Source organism: Scylla paramamosain, chromosome 9 (assembly GCF_035594125.1).
Source record: "Scylla paramamosain isolate STU-SP2022 chromosome 9, ASM3559412v1, whole genome shotgun sequence".
Lineage (NCBI taxonomy): Eukaryota > Metazoa > Arthropoda > Malacostraca > Decapoda > Portunidae > Scylla > Scylla paramamosain.
The window spans coordinates 22,080,134-22,102,011 of record NC_087159.1 but is presented as its reverse complement, the minus strand read 5'-3'; the positions used below and the strand labels follow the sequence as shown (position 1 = coordinate 22,102,011).

General features: G+C 38.6%; 1 protein-coding gene across 8 annotated transcripts in view; it reads right to left on the bottom strand.

Moving 5' to 3' along the window:
- The window catches only part of LOC135103715 (mucolipin-3-like), a 374,712-nt gene that overhangs the window by 57,209 nt on the left and 295,625 nt on the right, over positions 1-21,878 (bottom strand). For 7 of the 8 annotated variants that reach the window (XM_064010341.1, XM_064010342.1, XM_064010338.1 and 4 more), the window contains one exon: positions 13,538-13,585. The exons of the other annotated variant lie outside the window; for it this stretch is intronic. In XM_064010341.1, the coding sequence (XP_063866411.1) occupies positions 13,538-13,585 (48 nt within the window). The remainder of the gene's footprint in view (positions 1-13,537; positions 13,586-21,878) is intronic. 8 annotated transcript variants of the gene reach the window in all.

The window sequence follows — 21,878 nt, the reverse complement described above, 5'->3', positions numbered from 1 at the left end:
TTTGGCATTTATTGTACTCCCTTTTCTGTTGGTGGGTTAAACAGAGTGGTGATCTCATTGAGGCTGTATAGTTGTTGGCAACTGGTAGGTGCCTGGATTTGATGTATTTGTGCCTTGCACTAAGCTATGTAGGAGGTAGCTTAGGGATAAGCCAATCCAAGTCAGTGGCAGCTGTGAAGGGGACTGAATGTTGAATGAGGTTGTAACAATATACAGTGGAATCTCGGTTACTGAATGCCTCCCTTTTCAAAGAAATAAGTTTTTGAACATAATTTTGAACTCATTATTGCTTTGGTTGTGGTACCATAATTCAGTTCTAGAACAAAGTTACTTGATTTCAAATATTAAAAGACATAGGAAAAGCTGGCATTTTTTCAATAATCTAAAGTTTCTATAAATATTTACTTTGTTTTTATATATTTGGAAGAGAGACATAGAGCGTAAGACAGTAATTCAATCTTTGAAATAAGGTAAATGTGATCCTGTTGAAAAACTTTGATGTAAACAAACTGTTTTCGGCACTCAGGAGTTATCCTGAGTCACCTGTGGCTCTCTTGATGACCCCCAACACCATCATTACCACACAACTGCATTTTTCCACTTGCTTTTTCCAGCAGCAAGATGTCTAAGAGTTATGATCACCTTCATTTTGATGGTAAATGGTTTGCTCCTTTCTGTGTCCCCCTGTAAGGCTTCCCTTACAAGATCGGTGACAAAGAGAATACATGCACAGTCTAAACAGTGTCTGATGAGTTCTGTGTCACTAAGTTCATTCAGTACATCCTTTCTGGATATAATTTGTGAGCTGGGGATGCTGTGAAGCAGCCATCTAGGCTGTGGGAGCTTGTATCAAAAGCCGCTATAACAGAGTAGAGTCTTATAATGGATTAATTCATTTTACATTGATCCCTATGTGGAAAATAATTTTGGTTTTCAAACATTTTGTATTTCGAATGGCATTCAGGAACGAATTAAGTTCTAGAACTGAGGTTCCAATGTATATTGTATTTGCTGGCACATTATATGCACTCTTTTTTCTTGAAAAAAATATCTAATAATTATCATGTGTTAAATGTGGCTGTAATACAGATGCCTAGCCCTAAAAGCCTATGCTTATAAGTGTCGAGTTAAAGTGGTAGTACACTACACACAAATATTGTTACTACTAATAAATTCTCTCTCTCTCTCTCTCTCTCTTTCTCCCTTTCTTCCTTACCCTCCTCTCCCTTCCTTCTTTCCCTTCCCATTCCTTGCCCTCCTCTCCCTTCTCTCCCTCCCTTTCCCTTCCCTTCCCTCCTTCCTTCATCGTTCCCTGCTCTCCTCTCCCTTCTCTCCTTCCCTTCCCTCCTTCCCTGCCTTCCTCTCTCTTCACTCCTTCCCTGCCCTGCTCTCACCATTCCCTCCCTCCATGCACCCCCCCCCCCTCTCTCTCTCTCCACTCCTATGCTGATGATACCACCGTGCACTTTTCCACGTCTTTTCATAGACGTCCAACCCTTCAGGAGGTAAACATATCACGCAGGGAAGCCACAGAACGCCTGACTTCTGATCTTTCTAAAATTTCTGATTGGGGCAGAGCAAACTTGGTATTGTTCAATGCCTCAAAAACTCTATTCCTCCATTTATCAACTCGACACAACCTTCCAGACAACTATCCCCTCTTCTTCAATGACACTCAACTGTCCCCCTCTTCTACACTGAACATCCTCGGTCTGTCCTTTACTTATAATCTGAACTGGAAACTTCACATCTCATCTCTAGCTAAAACAGCTTCTATGAAGTTAGGTGTTCTGAGACGTCTCCGCCAGTTTTTCTCACCCCCCCAGCTGCTAACTGTACAAGGGCCTTATCCGTCCATGTATGGAGTATGCTTCACCTGTCTGGGGGGGTTCCACTCATACTGCTCTTCTAGACAGGGTGGAATCAAAAGCTTTTCGTCTCATCAACTCCTCTCCTCTGACTGACTGTCTTCAGCCCCTCTCTCACCGCCGCAATGTTGCATATCTAGCTGTCTTCTACCGCTATTTTCATGCCAACTGCTCTTCTGATCTTGCTAACTGCATGCCTCCCCTCCTTCCGCGGCCTCGCTGCACAAGACTTTCTTCTTTCTCTCACCCCTATTCTGTCCGCCTCTCTAACGCAAGAGTTAACCAGTATTCTCAATCATTCATCCCTTTCTCTGGTAAACTCTGGAACTCCCTGCCTGCTTCTGTATTTCCACCTTCCTATGACTTGAATTCCTTCAAGAGGGAGGTTTCAAGACACTTATCCACCAATTTTTGACCACTGCTTTGACCCTTTTATGGGACTGGCATTTCAGTGGGCATTTTTTTTATTAGATTTTTGTTGCCCTTGGCCAGTATCCTTCCTACATAAAAAAAAAAAGAAAAAAAAAATTAACGAAGAAAAGATTTGGGAGTAATGATTCGGGACACACTATTACCTGAAAGACACATAAATAGGATATTCAGCTCTATATACAGCTTGTTAACAAACTTTAATGTTATCTTTAACTATTTAGATAAAGAAATGATGAAGAAATACATAACAAGCATGATACATCCTAAATTGGAATACACAGCAGTAGTTTGGGCTCCACATAGAAAAAAAAGATATATGGAAACTGGAAAGAATACAGAGGAAAGCAACAAAGATGGTACCAGAACTGAAAGACTTAAGCTATGAAGAAAGATTTGAAGAGATGGGTTTACCAACATTACAAGAGAGAAGAGAAAGAGGAGACCTGGTAACAATGTACAAATTAGTAAACAATATAGAAAAAATAGACAGAAATGACTTGGTACCACAGATGGAGGAGGGAGAGAGACACTAAATCCTGGTAACAATGTACAAATTAGTAAACAATATAGAAAAAATAGACAGAAATGACTTGGTACCACAGATGGAGGAGGGAGAGAGACACTAAATGAGGGGGCATGGGAAGAAAATAAAGAAGAGTGGATGTTCAAAGCAATATCAAGAAATGCAGCTTCCTGTACGGAACTACAGAAATCTGGAATTATTTGATAGATGAGGTGGTTGTGGCAAACAGTATACACATGTTTAAAAAGAATCTGGATAAATATGGTTATGGACAAAATGAGCTTTACCTCATGCCCTGTACAATACAACTAGGTAAATACAGACAGGGTCTTAGATATGGTAGTAGTACTGCAAAGCTACAGTGCTGAATCACACCAAATGTGAGGACAAAACACACACTCTTTTATGGATTTTGGCATCCACACTCTTCCTATTGTTCATCAATGATGCAAATCAAACTTCTTGTCCTATCCACTCCCGTGCTGATGATACTACCCTGCACTTTTCTACATCGTTTTATAGGGGTCCAACCTTTAAGAAAGTAAACAGTTCACACATGGAAGCCACAGAATGCCTGACTTCTGATCTCTCTAAAATTTCTGACTTGAACAGAGCAAATTTAGTAATGTTCATTGCCTCAAAATCTCAGTTCCTCCACTAATCAACTTGACACAACCTTCCAGATATCTATCCCCTCTTCTTCAGTGACACTCAACTGTCCCCCCTTTTTTACACTGAACATCCTTGGTCTGTCATTTACTTAAAATCTAAACTGGAAACTTCATATCTCATCTCTAGCTAAAGCAGCTCCTATGAAGTTAGGCGTTCTGTGTCATGTCTGCCAGTTTTTCTCACCCCCCTTCAATCTCAGCTGGTAACTCTGTACAGCTAAGGGTCCACATATGGAGTATGCTTCACATGTATGGGAGAATTCTACTCACACCACTATTTTAGAGAAGGTGGAATCAATCAAAAGCTTTTCATCTTATCATCTCCTCTCCTCTAGCTGACTGTCTTCAATCTCTCTCTCATTTTGCAATGTTGCAGCCAAGGGCAACAAAATCCAATAAAAAAAAAACCCACTGAGATGCCAGTCCTCGAAATAGAGTCTGAAGTGGTAGTTAAAAATTAAAGGATAAGTGCCTTGAAACCTCCCTCCTGAAGGATTTCAAGTCATAGGAAGGTGGAAATACAGAAGCAGGCAGGGAATTCCAGAGTTTACCAGAGAAAGGGATGAATGATTGAGAATACTGGTTAACTCTTGCATTGGAGAGGTGGACAGAATATGAGTGAGAGAAAGAGGAAAGTCTTGTGTAATGAGGGCATGGGAGGAGAGGAGGCATGCAGTTACCAAGATCAGAAGACCAGTTAACATGAAAATAGCAGTGGAAGATAGCGAGAGATGCAACATTGGGGCAATGAGAAAGAGGCTGAAGACAGTCAGTTAGAGGAGAAGAGTTGATGAGATGAAAAGCTTTTGATTCCACCCTGTCTAGAAGAGCAGAATGAGTGGAACTCCACCAGACATGTGAAACATACTCTATACATGAACGGATGTCCCTTGTATAGAGTTACCAGTACAGGGGGGGGGGGGGATGAGAAAGACTTGTGGAGATGTCTCAGAAAGCCTAACTTCATACAAGCTGTTTCAGCTAGAGATGAGATGTGGAGTTTCCAGTATAAGAAAAGGACAGACAGAGGATGTTTAGTGAAGCAGAGGGGGACAGTTGAGTTCTATTGAAGAAGAAGGGATAGTTGTCTGGAAGGTTGTGTCGAGTTGATAGAGAGAGGAATTGAGTTTTTGAGGGATTGAACAATACCAAGTTTGCTCTGCCCTAATCAGAAATTTTAAAGAGATCAGAAGTCAGGCGTTCTGTTTACTTCCTGAAGGGCTGGACGTCTATGAAAAGATGTAGAAAAGTGCAGGGTGGTATCATCAGCAAAGAAGTGGATAGGACAAGAAGTTTGGTTTAGGTCATTTATGAATAATAGGAAGAGAGTGGGTGAGAAGTGGATAAGACAAGGAGTTTAGTTCAGAAGATCACTGATGAAAAATAGGTGACAGGACAGAACTGTGGTGAAGAACACCACTGTTGATAGATTTAGAAGAACAATGACTGTCTACTGCAGCAGCAATAGAATGGTGAGAATGGAAACCTGAGATGAAGTTAGAGAGAGAAGGATAGAAGCTGTAGGAGGGTAGTTTGGAAATCAAAGCTTTGTGTCAGATCCTATCAGAAGCTTTTGATATGTCTAAGGCAACAGCAAAAGTTTCACCAAAATCTCTAAAAGAGGATGACCAAGACTCAGTAAGGAAAGCCAGATTACCAGTAGAGCAGCCTTGATGGAAGCAATACTGGTGATCAGATAGAAGGCTGTGAAGTGATAGATGCTTAAAAATCTTCCTGTTGAGGATAGATTAAAAACTTTAGATAGGCAGGAAATTAAAGCAATAGGACGGTAGTTTAAGGGATTAGAACAGTCACCCTTTTTAGGAACAGGTTGAATGTAGGCAAACTTCCAGCAAGAAAGAAAGGTAGATGATGACAGAGTTGAAAGAGTTTGACTAGGGAAGCCGCAAGCACGGAGGCACAGTTTCAGAGAACAATAGTAGGGATCTCATCAGATCCATAAGCCTTCTGAGGATTTAGGCCAGCGAGGGCATGAAAAAATACCACTGCAAAGAATTTTAATAGGTAGCATGAAGTAGCCAGAGGGTGGAGGAGAGGGAGGAACAAGCCCTGAATTGTCCAAGGTAGAGTTTTTAGCAAAGGTTTGAGCGAAGAGTTCAGCTTTAGAGATAGATATAATAGCAATGGTGCCATCTGGTTGAGATAAAGGAGGGAAAGAAGAAGAAGCAAAGTTATTGGAGATGTTTTTGGCTAGGTGCCAGAAGTCACGAGGGGAGTTAGATCTTGAAAGATTTTGACACTTTCTATTAATGAAGAAGTTTTTGGCTAGTTGGAGAACAGACTTGGCATGGTTCTGTGCAGAAATATAAAGTGCATGAGATTCTGGTCTTGGAAGGCTCAAGTACCTTTTGTGTGCCATCTCTCCATCATGTATAGCAGTATAGCACAAGAACAGGCTGTGTTAAATCAAGGTTTGGAAGGTTTAAGTTGAGAAAAAGAGTGAGAAATGTACACCTCCATGCCAGACACTATTACCTATGTTATGTGCTCAGTACAAAGAGAGGGTTCTCTGACATGGAAGCAGTAATCATTCCAAGGAAAATCAGCAAAATACCTCCTCAGGTTCCCCCCAACTACCAGAGGTAAAATGCCAGAGGCACCTCCGCTTAGGGGGATTCTGAGGAGGGAATGAAGCAATAGGACAAGATACAGATACAAGATTGTGATTAGAAGAGTTCAATGGAGAAGATAGGGTAACAGCATAAGAAGAAGAATTAGAAGTTAGGAAAAGGTCAAGAATGTTGTGTGTATGTCCAAGACAGGAATATGAGTAGGGTGATGCACCAATTGCTCTAGGTCATGGACAATAGCAAAGTTGAAGGCTAGTTCACCAACATGGTCAGTGAAGAGAGAGGAAAGCCAAAGTTGGTGAAGAACATTAAAGTCTCTAAGAATAGAGATCTCTGCAAAAGGGAAGAGAGTCAAACGTGCTCCACTTTGGAAGTTAAACATTCAAAGAATTTCTTATAGTCAGAGGAGTTAGGTTAGAGGTATACAGCACAGATAATTTAGTTTGAGAGTGACTCTGTAATCATAATCAGATGGTGAAAACTCATAAGATTCAAGAGCATAGGCACGAGAGCAAGTTAAGTCGTTATGTAAATAAATGCAACATCCAACTTTGGATTGAAAATGAGGATAGAGAAAGTAGGTGGGAACAGAAAAGTGACTACTGCCAGTTGCCTCAGACACCTGTGTTTCAGTGGGGAAAAGAAGATGAGGTGTAGTAGAGGAGAGGTGGTGTTCTACAGATTGAAAATTATATGTAAGACTGCAAATGTTGCAAATGTTAATGAAGAAAAGTTGAGGGGGGTATCAAGACACTTAGGGTTGATACCAGAAGAGCAGTCTGACCTGGGCACATTTGTGGTCCCCTCCCCAGTTGGGAACTCCGAGGCTGGTGTAGGAGTCTCCATGATAATTTTGAATTTTGAGTGAAGGGTGTGTGTGTAATTAGGTGCTTGTAATTTTGTGTGAAGGGAAAGAGTTGTCTTTAGAGGGCAGACTGTGACTGCCCCCTTATGTTGTGAGACAAAGGGAAATGTTCAGTGAGGTCACAGCTGGGTTTAATGATAGGCTCACAGCACCCCCTGATCCAGTGCTTTAGACCTCAATAGGAGTAATTATCGTTTCAGCAGGTGCCTACTGCCTCCTCCTGTGTATGCTGCCATCCCCTCTCATAGCAGCAAAGTGAGAAAGTTTTAGTGCACTTTCCCAAAGTCAATCACAACCCAGTGCTTAAACCGAATGGACGCAGTAAGTTAGGCAGTAATATCTGTTGGACACTGAGGCAGGAATACAGTTACTCGGGTCAGTTGCTTTAAGGAGATAAGTGAGTCATTACTGGCTGTATACCATGGCCTACTTTAAAAGCATAGGAGTCTCCATGCTGAGTAGTGTCATTTACCACCTCCTTGACAGCATGCCTGATCAGGACCTGAGGAGGGAGTAAATTTCATTACACTGTTAATTACTTAAGTCTTCTGCCAGAGAGTGTAGTTTCATGTAACACATTTCATACACAGGGAAGTGACTTGGCTGCATGTGGGTGTCAGCTGAGTTCTTGTACAGTGAGAGGTGAATGACCCTTTTGTGTGTTCATGGACAGTTGTCTGTAGTTGTCTCTTGTTAATTATTTTGTTTTGCATTAAATGTTATTATGTCAGACTCCTGGAGAGTGCTTGACCTGCAGAAGACTTAAGTAATTAGCAGTGTAGTGAAATTTACTCCTTCCTCAGGCCCTGATCAGGCCTGCTGTCAAGGTGATGGTAAATGTCACTACTCAGCTTGAGGCAATAACACACTGTTGGACAGTGGAAGGATTCATTACTGAGGGTGGTTGTCCAACAGGGTTTTATATCTTGACCATATATGTACTATTACTCATTATAATTGTTTCTCCCTAGATGTGGTTGTTGATCCTTTCACAGCTGTGGAGTTAAGTGTTGTTAGAGTATTTCTCTTGTCGTAGATGGGTAAAACAGACTGGCGACCTCAGTGTGACCTGGCATTACGACCATTGCTAAAAAGGGTGTATGAGTCAAAAGTGGATCTTGTAATCCAGTCACATAGGAGGTGACTGGGAGAGAGCTAGTCCAGGTGCAGCAGCTTTGTGAAGGGGCTGGGACTGTGGTTGTAACAAGTTATAATTGTCATTTTCACACAAAACTTCTTTTTTTTTCGTGTAAGAAGGGTACTTGCCTATGGTAACATTAGGGATGAAAAGATCCCAATGAGGTGCCAGTCCTTAGAGATGTCAAAAGAATTGTCAATAATTGGAGGGTAATTATCTTGAAATCTCTCTCTTAAAAGAGTTGAAGTCACAGGAAGGAGGAAATACAGAAGCAGGCAGGGAGTTTCATAGTTTACCTGAAAATGAATGATTGAGAATACTGGTTAACTCTTGCATTAGAGAGGCAGAGAGAATAGGGTCCAGGGAAAGTAGAAAGTCTTGTGCAGTGAGATCATGGGAGGACGGGAGACATGCAGTTAGCAAGATCAGAAGTAAGAAAAGTCTTGCGCAACAAGGCTATGGGAGGAGGGGAAGATTGTTGTTAGCAAGATCAGAAGAGAAGTTAGCATGAAAATAGTGGTAGAAGATAGCAAGAGAAACAACACTGCAGCAATGAAGACACTCTGATAGAGGAGAGGGGTTAATAACATGAAATGCCTTTGATTTCACCCTATCTAGAAAAGCAGTGTGAGTGGAACCCCCCCTTACATGTGAAGCATACTCCATACATGGACAGATAAGGCCCCTGTACAGAGTTGTTGTTGTTGTTGTTGGAGATAGCTTAGAATATTCATCTTCATGATGGATGAGATGTAAAGTTTTCATTTTAAATCTTCAGTAAAGGACAGACCAAGGAAGTTAAGTGTAGAAGAGAGGGGCACTTGAATGTCACTGAAGAAGAGACAATAGTTATCTGGAAGACTGGAAGACTGCCTGGAGTGAAAAGATGAAATTGGGTTTTTTGAGTCATTAAACAATACTAAGTTTGCTCTGATCCAATCAAAAATTTTTGAAAGAACAGAAGTTAGGTATTCTGTGGCTTCTGTATGCGAATTGTGTTTCTGAAGAGTTGGACATCTGAGAAAAGATGTGAAGTGCAGAAGTATCATCAGCATAGGAATAAATAGGGGATTTGGTTTGGTTAAGATCATTAATGAATAATAAAAGGAGAGTGGGTGACACAGAAATCTGAGGAACACCACTCTTAATCTACCACTGCACCAATAGAGGATACATGAGTTGAAATTATAAAGAGAAGGACAGACACCAAATGAGAGTAGTGAAAAAATCAAAGCTTTGTGCCGGACTCTATCAAACACTTTTGATATATCTAAAGCAACAATGGAAATTTCCCCAAGATTTCTAAAAGAGGATGATCAAGATTCAGTGAGGAAGATCAGAAGATCACCAGAAGAATAGCTATGATGGAACCCACATTGGTTATGAGATATAAGGTTGTGAAATGGCAGATGTTTGAAAATCTTTCTGTTGAAGGCTAACTAGAAAATTTTAGAGAGATCAGAAATCAGAGCAAAGATTGATGGTAGTCACCTTTCCCAGTGAGGAAGAGAATTTTTTTTCTGAAATCCTCAAATGAGAAATGAGCTTTGAAGGAGAAGGGCCTTGACAAATTTGGAAATGTGTAGGTAGATTATATAGACTGAGAGCTTGGGTCCTATGCACACTGAATGCTGAATTAATATATATCAAGTACTGATAAGCTTATTAGATCTAAGATGAGGCAGGAAAAATGTGAGAGAATTAGCCATTATAATTTCAAAAGTCAGCATGAACAGGATTTTCCCTCATCTGCACCAATGCATCTCTTAGCAAATGTAGGAGTCATACATGATAAACATCTATATGTCTGGTGCATGAAGCCTGAGTATACCAAATATCCTGAATGAACAGGAAAATAGTTTCCCATTTCTTATCATCCAGCATGGAATTTCTTCAAAAGCTGCATCACAGGACAGCAAGATGATGCCATAAGGGACTGAATCAACTGCCAGCTTAAATACATTACTCCTTACCAAAATATGTCAAGGGAACAGAATGTTTCTCTCCAACAAAAAGTGACTTTTTTATGAGCCAAAGACTATGTTCGTAGACCATGCTCATCATGTTCATTTTGTTGACCACAAGATCAGGACACTTCAGGATTATCAAAGCATCACAGGAAGCTATGGCTTGCCTACATCAGGGATCAGGTCAAGCTGTATAAACAAGATTCTAATGCAAGGATTTGGAACTAGAAGAGTTTTATCCTGGATGTCTTAAGAATTAGAGCAATGTTATCTATGATATCAGTGGTAGTGCTTCATACACTGAGACTGCTATTCCTTTAATGGGCATCAGAAAAGAGCAACTAGTACAAAAAGTGGAAAGCAGATTGAGAGATGAGACCATACACACAATAACAGTCCCATGGACTCCACAGGTTGTTGAGCTTGAACAGGAGGAAGATCATGCACCAGTACTTGTTCAAATAAGAAGCCTATAATACCCCCCCCCCCCTGCATTTCATGGTATCTGAGTTTTGTGATGGGTCACCACCACATCATTGTGTCAAGCTGAATGTGAGGACAGAATGCACACTCACACAGTTCTGTAGTGCTGCACCACTGTGTCATGCTAGATATGAGAACAAAACACACACACACACACACACACACACACACACACACACACACACACACACACACACACACACACACAAAAATGGTAGTAAAAGATATAAAATCAAAATGGAGAAAAGTAGATAGTGGAGTACCACAAGGATCAGTGCTGGCACCAATACTTTTCCTGATCTACATAAATGATATGCCTGAAGGAATAAAGAATTCCATGAGTTTGTTTGTAAATGATGCAGAATTATGAAGACATATAAGAAACAATTCCAGAATTCCAAAAAGAGGATCTAAATAAAATCTGGGACTGGAGTAAGAAATGGGAGATAGAATGTAATGTGAAAAATGTCATGTAATGAAGATGGAAAAAGTGAAAAGAGACCAAAATGGACATATGAAATGGGAAATGAAGAAATAATAGAAGTACAAGAAGAGAAAGATCTGGGACAGGATAGTCAACAGTCAGAGAAGCATGTAGAAAAGATATTCATAGATACATATAAAATAGTGAGAAATATTGAAACAACATTCCACCACATGGATAAAGATATGATGAGAGAGATAATTACCACTGTGATTGGATGAAAGCTGGAATATGATGAATCAGTGTGGTCTTTCCATAAGAAGAAACATGTGAAAAAACAAGAAAGGATAAAAAAGGATGGCAAAGAAGATGGTTCCAGAACTGGAAGAATTAACATATGAAGACAGGTTAAAGGAAATTAATCTTACAACACTAGAACAAAGAAAAGAAAGGAGAGATTTAATATTGATATATAAACAGTGGAATGGAGTAGAATAAATTGGTAATAAAAAACTACTGGCTAATTCTCTCATATTTTTCCTGCTTCATTTTAGATCTAATAATCTTATCAGAACTTGATATATATTAATTCAGCAATCAGTGTGCTCAGGACCCATGCTCTCAGTCTACAGAATCTACCTATACATTTCCAAATTTGTCAAGGCCCTTCCACTTCAAAGCTCATTTCTTATTTGAGAATTTCAGATAAAAATTTCTCTGCCTCACTGGGAAAGGTGACTACTATCAACCTTTGCTCTGATTTCTAATCTCTCTAAAATTTTGTAGTTAACCTTCAACAGGAAGATTTTTAAACATCTGCCACTTCACAACCTTATATCTCATAACCAGTGTGGGTTCCATCATGGCTATTCTACTGGTGATTTTCTGACCTTCCTCACTGAATCTTGATCCATAAAGTACCCAGGACCTGAGTAATTTGATACCAAGGAATTATCACAGACAGGATCTTACTTTCTGTCAAGCAATACAGCTCTTCAATAATCATTTCCCTCTCTTGAACATAACATTTCCCTCCACTGAAGCAACACCTGCTGGGCAAAGAAAACCTGGATGAAGATAGATTTTTGATTCCCAAAGAACATTTCACTTGTTTTCTGTGGATCTATTGAACTATAGGTGAACAGGGCAGCACCAGGGAAGTTGGACCTTGCGAAGTTCCAGAGATGTGCCTATCCCCAGTTTGCAATATGGAGGCATGTTATAAAAACTCATTTAGTTCCAGGAACCTCCTCAACCTGATAAGATCACAAAAGGGGGCAGTACCCTCTCCAGCAGGACTATCTTCCTCCCCTGGGTGATTGTCATCATAAGCCTCATTACCCCATTCACTGTGCCTAGGTGCATAACCTAGATAAGACCAGATGCATTATTTACTTAAATCTTATTATAACCAATTCAGCTTTAATCCTAATTCTCTATTAATCTTCTCAGGAATTATATTCTTTCCTGAGGATCTGAAACTTATGAATGTTGACTATTTTCCAAGAAGATGGCCATTAGAGGGTAAGGGCAGTGGAGCACTTCATTTAGGTTGTCAAAATCACTTAGAAGGCAGAAAAAGTTAAATTACTCCCTTATCTTGTGAAAATACTGGATTGCAGTCTCATTAACAACTGGGCACAAATTTTTCACAAACACCCACAGTCAACATTCTCAGCAAGCACAAACTGCTCACATGGGGGTATCAGACACTTTGTGGAAATAATGGGTACATGTAAAAAAAAAAAAAAAAAAAAAAAAAAAATATATATATATATATATATATATATATATATATATATATATATATATATATATATATATATATATATATATATATATATATATATATATATATATATATATATATATATATATATATATACTGTAAGTTCACTCCTGCATTACACCTACTGCTGAAGCTTATCCTGTTTTAGAAATAACTACATCTAAAGATAGGGACTTATCTGAGCAGAAACTATAATGGCAAATGGAATCAGCTTTACCAGTTACAGAGCACTGAGTGTTTTTGTCATGACTAATCTAATGTTTGGGAGTAGCTGTGATATTATGAGTTATTATTATGCTATGACATGAGATGAGGGGTATTTTGTAATTGGTTAATCTAATTCCCATATAATTACTGTGATAACAATATAACAGATGTGATAAAAAACATTATATTTCAGTTTAATTTCATTATAGCTTAAGTTTAACCATACTAAACACAAGCATATGTATTTACAATATAATACAAGGATCATTTGTTCACTGAAATTTTGGAATACAATGATTACTTTCATAGGGAAAAAATTTCCACATGCCCTGTGCTCCAATAGCTAGTCTTCCAAATTAAGATAAGTTTTTAGTACAACAAGTTGGTGTAAGATGGGTATAACAAAGTGGGACTCACAATATATTACAATGCTGTTTGGGTTATAACAAATATTTGCGATTATCAAGTTTGTTGCTTTTTTACTTTTACAGACACTTCTTCCCAAAGCCTCAAGACAAACACATAATGTAGGACATACATCCCCACATTCACTGAAGTCAAAGGTACTTTGTAACTTACCACAAGATCACTGCCTTTCACAAACTCATATCGATGTATGCGATACGTCTACAATCAGCCATGTAAAGCAAAAAAGAATGAGCTTAACTACATACTGTCAAGACAGAATGTGTTTAAGACTTAGCATTATATAAAACTATATGAATAAATGGAAAAATTTTACACAGTGACTATCAGTTACATAGAAGTGCTGTTTCCATCAATTCATTTTGTGTTAGTGCATGTTTACCATTTTTTATTAAAAGTATATTAATTTCTAGTTTATAACTAAAATTGAATGTTTTATATAGAGTATAAGAAATAAACACACACACACACACACACACACACACACACTGTCACTGTCATGGTGGAGAGAGAAGTCAATGCAAACAGGTGCTCCTAAAAATCCAGCCATCTACATTGCTGGGAACTGCCATAGTGGAAATACAGAGGTGAGAGTTCACACTGGTTCTACTCATTGCTGTCCTGTCTCCAAAAGTGTTTTGTAGTAAGCATTTAAATTGTTATAATGAGTGATGAAGAGGGGGCTACTTCGGTCCCCACTATTTTGTTTACACCAATGAGGACCGTCCCAAAGGTGAGACAGAGAGACTTCTTGGGATTTGGGGAAGCAATAATGAGAAGGAGAATTATCACACTAGAAACCAAAATGAAGGAAATGAAGGATAGATTTGACAAGATGGAGAAGATGGTGGAAACTTTGATCACCGAAAAGGGGTGTGGAAAGGTGCATACATACATCTACATAAAAAAACTAATGTTATATGAAAAGAAAGCAATGGAATATGAAAGCAAAGTGGAAGAGTTAAACGTAAAACAGGAAAATTGGAAGAAAGAACAAGAGGAGGAAAAAAAATGATTTTAGGAAAATTGTGGAGGAACAAACAAAGGCAAATGACACAAAGCTAACAGAAATAGTTGTTCAAGTTATAAAACAGAAAGAAAACTTGGTGAGACACTGTGGATAAGAAAAAAACTGTTGTGGTGTTTGGCCTGAAGGAAGAGTGTACACCTCAGTGGACTGAAAGAGAAAAGAAGGAAAAGATAGGTGTGGAAAAATTAGTGGGGACATTACAAGACGAAAAAGAGCTAACTGGAGAGATCAAAGAAATTAAAAGATTGGGTAGATATGTTGAGGGTAGACAGCATCCTATGAAAATAAGGTTTAGGTCACAAGTGGCAGCTGAAGAAACACTGAGTAAATCCTGGAAACTGGCCAAGGTGGAGGAATACAAACAAGTGTGGATGAAAAAAGATAGAATCAGAGAAGAGAGAGATACTATAAATGAACTAAGAAAAGAAGCAAATGAAAAAAAACAGAAAACTATCAGAGGTGGAGAAAAAACAGTTCTTTTGTAGGGTTATGGACATGAGGCTGAGAAAGTGGTACAAGAGGGAAGTAAATGCAGAAGGGGAAGAGTAAAAGTAGCATAAAAGAACATAAATGGACTAATGTCGGCAGTGTTGGAACTAGAAGACTATTTAAAAGAGGAGATACTGGACATCGTGGGAATCGTTGAAACTAAATTGGCAAGTGAAAGGGATACATTAAATATTGGTGAAGGAAAATACAACCTCTGGATGAGAAATAGAAAGAATAAACGGGGAGGAGGTGTGATGCTTCTCGTTAGGAAGCATTTATTACTGGAATCTGTCACATATGGGGTGGAGGAGGCAGAAGTATCGAAAATAAGCTTAAGACAGAATATGGGAAGATACCGTAACGTTGTGGCGACTTATGTTTCCCCCATTCCAACTCATGGAGAGAGGATGAATATAAGAAAATGCTTGAGGACACAAGGATATGTTTGGCAGAGCTACTTGATGAAAATGACAATATACTCCTGATGGGGAACTTTAACTGTAAATTGACACCTTGGGAGAACTGGACCACAGAAGGCAGTGAATCATCATGGGGGGGCAAGCTACTAGACCTGGCTATTGAAAATTTCCTGACACAATGGGTTACAGATAACACAAGATTTAGAGGAAATGAAGCACCATCAAGGCTCGATCTAATTTTCACCAAGGAACAAGAAATAGTAGAAGACCTTAAATACATAAAACCAATAGAAAAAAGTGATCATATGCTGATTCAGTTCACAGTTATGGATAATAACCTCAGTATAAGGAAGGAGGACCACAGAAGATAATGGCTAAACTACAGCAAGACTAACTTTGGACAACTTAGGAAGTATTTCAGTGAATTGGATTGGAACATAGTTATTCAAAAGAAAGACATAGAGGAAAAGTGGACAGCTTTCCAGGACATTTATTATAAGAGAGTAGAGAAATGGGTCCCCAAAAGATCAACACAGAACCTTTTCAAAAAGGATTGGTACAACAGATGTGCAACAGCTAGATTGGAGAGAGAAAAAGTGTGGAACAAGTGGAAGAAAAACAAGAGACTGGACCTGTGGAACAATTATATAAGGAAGAGGAACGAATGTTAAAACTCGCAGAGATGAGCAGAAAAATTCTGAAAGGAATGTTGTGGAGAAATGTAAACACCAACCAAAATTATTTTATAAATTCATTAATGGATAATTAAAGAGTAAAGATGAAATAAGTACGGTAAAAGCTGGAGAAGAGACAGTGGATGAACCAGAAGAGGTACCTGAAGTGTTTAACAGATACTTCCACTCTGTATTTACTAAGGAAAATTATTTCAGAGGTGAGAGGACAGTGTTAGAAAAAGGGACCGACCTAAAGGAGATTATAATATCATTAGATGAAGTAAAGAATATGTTGGAAGACCTGGATGTAAGGAAAGCAATGGGTCCTGATGGTGTCTCGAGTTGGATTTTAAAAGAGTGTAGCTCACAATTAGTCTCAGCATTGCACAATATAATTGGCACTACCCTAGTAAAAGGTAGAGTACCCATAGACTGGAAATGGGTGGATATTACCCCAATCCACAAGACCAGAAGTAAAGAAGATCCATTAAATTATAGACCTGTATTGCTCACAAGTGTGGTGGCGAAGATTTGTGAAAAGATTATCAAGAACAGATGGCTGAAATACCTAGAAGACAACAAGGTGATAACTGAGAAACAGTTTGGTTTCAGAAAAATCTTGTCTTATGAAAAATCTTGTGTTATGAATTTGATGTTTCTACTCGAGTAATAGTAATAGATATAGTGCAAGAGAGAGATGGATGGGCCAACTGCATAGACTTAGATCTGAGAAAAGCATTCAATAAAGTTCCACACAGAAGACTAATATGGAAATTGGAAAAAATTGGAGGACTTGGTGGATCACTGTTAAAGTGGATGACTGACTCTTTGACAAACAGAGAAATGAGGACAGTAATTAAAGGCAGCAGGTCGAACTGGGGAACGGTAATAAGTGGAGTCCCACAAGGTTTAGTACTTGCACCTACAGTAAAATCCCTCTTATCCGACATCAACGGGACCGCCGACATGCCGGATACTTGAATATTGCCGGATACTTGAATAGAAGTGAAATTATGTCCACAATCACCACCCTACACTCACGTATCTTACCATAAGAAAGATCAGCTGATTGCCGTGCCGCGCGTTGCCATCTGTGCTGCCACCTCACACTCACCAACACACAGTTGTAGCATTGGGCCTGTAATTGTGACTCCTGATCTTTTCAAGCTGAACCACTCGTATAACACTTTGTCCATCATTTCACCACAATGATACTGCAGTGTGTGACGATTTTCCGCTGCCTTTGCGGTGTCGGTGGCTTTCATGTAATCCCGCAACTCTTTCGTTTGGGATTTAATGTCATAAATAGTTGATGAGCCCACACCATATTCCGCCATTTGTTGATATCTGCTCTCACCTCTCTCTAATCGTCGACAAATGTCTACCTTCTGCTTAAGTGTAAGCACAACACACTTCCTCTTTTCTACAACTTTAGGCACGATGAAGGCGTCAGGCGATAAACAGTGCACACGCAGGACTGAGTCACCTAGTAAACACAGTGCAGTGGGCCGCAGGTGGCGCGAAGCAGTGCGCTCTGGTGGCGAGGGGACAAAGTATGCCTTGCGTGGGAATTTCAATCAATTTTATGAGTACACATTGATTTTTTATTGATTTTAAGGCTCGGGGAAAAATGTGCCAGATACTTCAAGCTGCTGGATACTCGAATGCCGAATGAGAGGGATTATACTGTATTATGTTTGCAATTTATGTAAATGATATGACAGAAGGTATAGAAAATTTTATAAACCTTTTTGCCGATGACGTTAAGATTATGAGGAAAGTAACAAATGAAGAGGATTGCAATGCTTTAAATCAGGACTTAAGATTAATGAATGGTCATTGAGGTTGAATATGGAGTTTAATGCTAAAAAATGTAGTGTGATGAGGTTTGGAAAAAGTGTGAAAAGACCAGTTGGCAAATATTACTTAGGGAATGAGGAAATCTCTATAAGATCAGAAGAAAAGACCTAGGAGTAATTATTACTGATAATTCATAATTTGGGAAGCACATAAACAAAATTATAGGAGAAACATATAATCTGCTGAGAAACATCAAGATAGCATTCTCCTATATTGATGAAGATATGATAAAAAAAACTGATAGCAACGATGATACGTCCAAGATTGAAGTATGCAGCATTAGTGTGGTCGCCAAGTTTGAAAAAGGATACAAGAAAGTTAGAAAGAATCCAGAGAGCTGCAACTAAAATCCCTGCAAGCTTAAGAGAGTATAGTTATGAGGAAAGATTGAAGAGATTGGGCATAACTACACTAGAAAAAAGGAGGGAAAGAGGTGATTTGATAGCAATATATAGAATATTGGAAAGAATGGAAAACTTAGACAGAGAAGACCTCTTGATACCAGATACAAGAGACACAAGAGGACATGGAAGAAGATTGTAAAGGAGTGTTTGCAGAAGAGACATCAAGAAACATAGCTTCCCACACAGAAGTATAACAGTGTGGAATAAACTTAAGGATGAGACTGTGTGTGCAAAGACAATTCATAAATTTAAAGAAAATCTAGATAAAAGTCAATATGGAGACGGGATGGCATGAGCCTAGTGTGGCTCTTGTCCTGTATTTCACAACTAGGTAAATACAACTAGGTAAATACACACATGGCGGCGGTGGCGGAGCTGACAGGACGTGTTTCCTAGTGCTCTACATATAGAAGGAAGGAATAACACAAATCGCTCACGGTGGAAAAAGGTTATGATATGAAGACCCAGTAATACCTAGGTGGTAAATAGGGAAGGGAGAAACAGTATGTGAGTATAGTTAACCTGTCTCTAGGAGAGTTTGGTTACCAAGGTTTGTTTACACTTTGGACAAAATGGTGGAGGGTGGCACCACAAAAGAACAGGGATCCTTTGAAGGTTGTACTGGTGAAGAAAGAGAACTAAATTATAGATTGCAGTGAGGAAAAAAATTTATATATTAAAGAAATGATAGACAAGTTAGTGGAGAGAATAAAAACATTGGAGGCACACCACAAGGAGACAGGTTAGGAGTTGGTGATTATTACGGCAAAGTTGATGGAGATAAAAATGATAAATTAAAGGTGGAAAATGAGTGTTTAAAAAAACAAACAAATAAAGGAAAAAGTAGAAATTGTTCAGAAAGGAAATGAGGAAATGAAGGCAAGTGTAAAGGATGTGGAAATGAGGCAAAATAAGTGGTTAAATGAACGTAAATCTGAAGAACTGCTAAAGAAAATAATAGAACAACAAGAAAATAAGAAACAAAACCTGAGACAGAAAGTGGTAAATATTATTAAAGAACAGAAAAAGTTAGTGAGAGACATTGTAGAAAAATATAAACAAGTAACTGTATTTGGTTTAAAGGAAGAGAAAATAGTAAGCATAATTCAAAGAGAGGAAAAGGAAAAGAAAATGTTGAATAAGTTACTAAAGAAAGTGGCAGGTGAAGACAGCAAGGCAAGTGGAAGAGTTCCATAGAATTGGTAAATATGAAAAAGAAAAAAATGAGATCCATAAGAATAAAGTTTGCAACACAGGTACAAGCAGAAGTAATTAATGGGTCTTAGAGGTTGTCTGGAGATAAAGAATATAAGAACATATGGATAAACAGGGATATGGATGAGACTGAAAGGTTGAAGCAAAAGGAGCTGGTAAATGAGGCTAAACAAAAAAAAAACAAAAATGAACAATGAATAGAGGAGAAGTTTTTCTGGGGAGTAAGAGATATGAGAATAAAGAAATGGTACATCAAACAGTAAGTAAGGGATGTTATACTAATGTAAATGGATTAATGTCAACTACAATGGAATTAAATGAGTTGTTAAGCAGAACCACACCGGATGTTGTATTATGTGAGACAAAATGCAAAAATGAATGGAGAACTCCTGATGTTGGTGATGATAAATATAATTTATGGATGAAAAATAGAAATGACAAAGGAGGAGATGGAATGATCATTCTGACTAAAAAAATGTGTCAAAGTGGAGAAGGTAATAAAAAGTGAAAACAATCCTGAAATTCTACAAGTGATGATTAGAAGTGGAAATGGAAGGATAATGAATTATGTAGGAGTGTATGTGCCACCTATGACCAATGCTTGGCAAAAAGAAGAGCATGAAGAGATGTTGGTAGATGTGCTAAAAGGTCTTGAAAAGATAGTGATGGAAAGTAGTGATAGAGTTATTGTTGGTGATTTTAACTGTAAGGAGATAAATTGGGAGACATTGATAACTACTGGAAATGAGAATTCATGGAGTAATAGACTATTAAACTGGGCAGTGGAAAACTTGATGACTCAATGGATTGATTGTGATACCAGATTTAGTGAAAGAGAAAAACCATGAAGACCTGATTTAGTGTTTACCAAGGACATGGATATTATTGAAACTATACACTATGATAGCCCTCTAGCTAAAAGTGATTATGTGTTGATGGAATGTGAATTTAATTTGAAAAAAGAAAATGTAATCATTGAAAATTATAAGATAAGAAGATTTAAATATAGTAAAGCTGACATTGAAAAATTAAGAAAGTACTTTGTTGTTGTGGAATGGAAAGACTTTGAAGATGGAGAAGATGTTTGGGAAAATGGGATGAATTTATAAGGATATATAATTCTGCTGTGGAGAAATTTGTACCTAAAGAAGGAGCGAGATGTAGATAGGGTAAAGAATGGTTCAATACAAAATGCAAAGAGGCTAGAAATCGTAAATCAAATGCTTGGAATAGATGGAAGAAGAGGAAAACTGAGAGCAGATGGGAGAAATATACTGATGCTAGAAACAAGTACACTGAGATAATAAGAATGGAGAGAAGAAACTATGAAAGACATAATAAAAAAGTGTATAAATGAACCCAAACTATTCTTTGGACAAATTAATGGGAAGATGAAAAAGAAGAAGGAAGATGTATAAAGACTGAAAGTTGAAGGAAAAATCTATGATGATGCACAGGATATGGGAGAGATAATAAACAATAGTTTTGGATCAATATTTACTGTGGAAGGAGTTTGATGCTGGAAGGGATAAGCTGGTGAGGAATATACTAAGTACAGTCCCAGTCAGTTATGAGGAAATACTTAAGATGATGAAAGAACTTTAAGTAAATAAAGCAATTGTTCCAGATGGAGTATTAAACTGGATATTGAAGGAATGTAGAGAACAACTCTTCAATTCTTTGACTAAACTTCCAAAGTGGAGCACATTCTGACCCTCTTCCCTTTTGCAGAGATCTCCATTCTTGGAGACTTCAATGTTCACCACCAGCTTTGGCTTTCCTCTCCCTTCACTGACCATCCTGGTGAACTAGCCTACAACTTTGCTATCCTTCATGACCTAGAGCAATTGGTGCAACACCCTACTCGTATTCCTGACCGTCTTGGAGATATGCCCAACATTCTTGACCTTTTCCTGACCTCTAATCCTTCTGCTTATGCTGTCACCCTTTCTTCTCCATTGGGCTCCTCCGATCACAATCTCATATCTTTATCTTGTCCTATCACTCCAGTCCCTCCTCAGGATCCCCCTAAGCGAAGGTGCCTCTGGCGTTTTGCCTCTGCTAGTTGGGGGGACCTGAGGAGGTATTTTGCTGATTTTCCTTGGAATGACTACTGCTTCCGTATCAGAGACCCGTCTTTGTGTGCTGAGCGCATAACAGAGGTGATAGTGTCTGGCATGGAGGCGTACATTCCTCACTCTTTTTCTCGTCCTAAACCTTCTAAACCTTGGTTTAACACAGCTTGTTCTCGTGCTATACATGATAGAGAGGTGGCCCACAAAAGGTACTTAAGCCTTCCATCACCAGAATCTCATGCACTTTATATTTCTGCCCAGAACCATGCCAAGTCTGTTCTCCAACTAGCCAAAAACTCCTTCATTAACAAAAAATGTCAAAACCTTT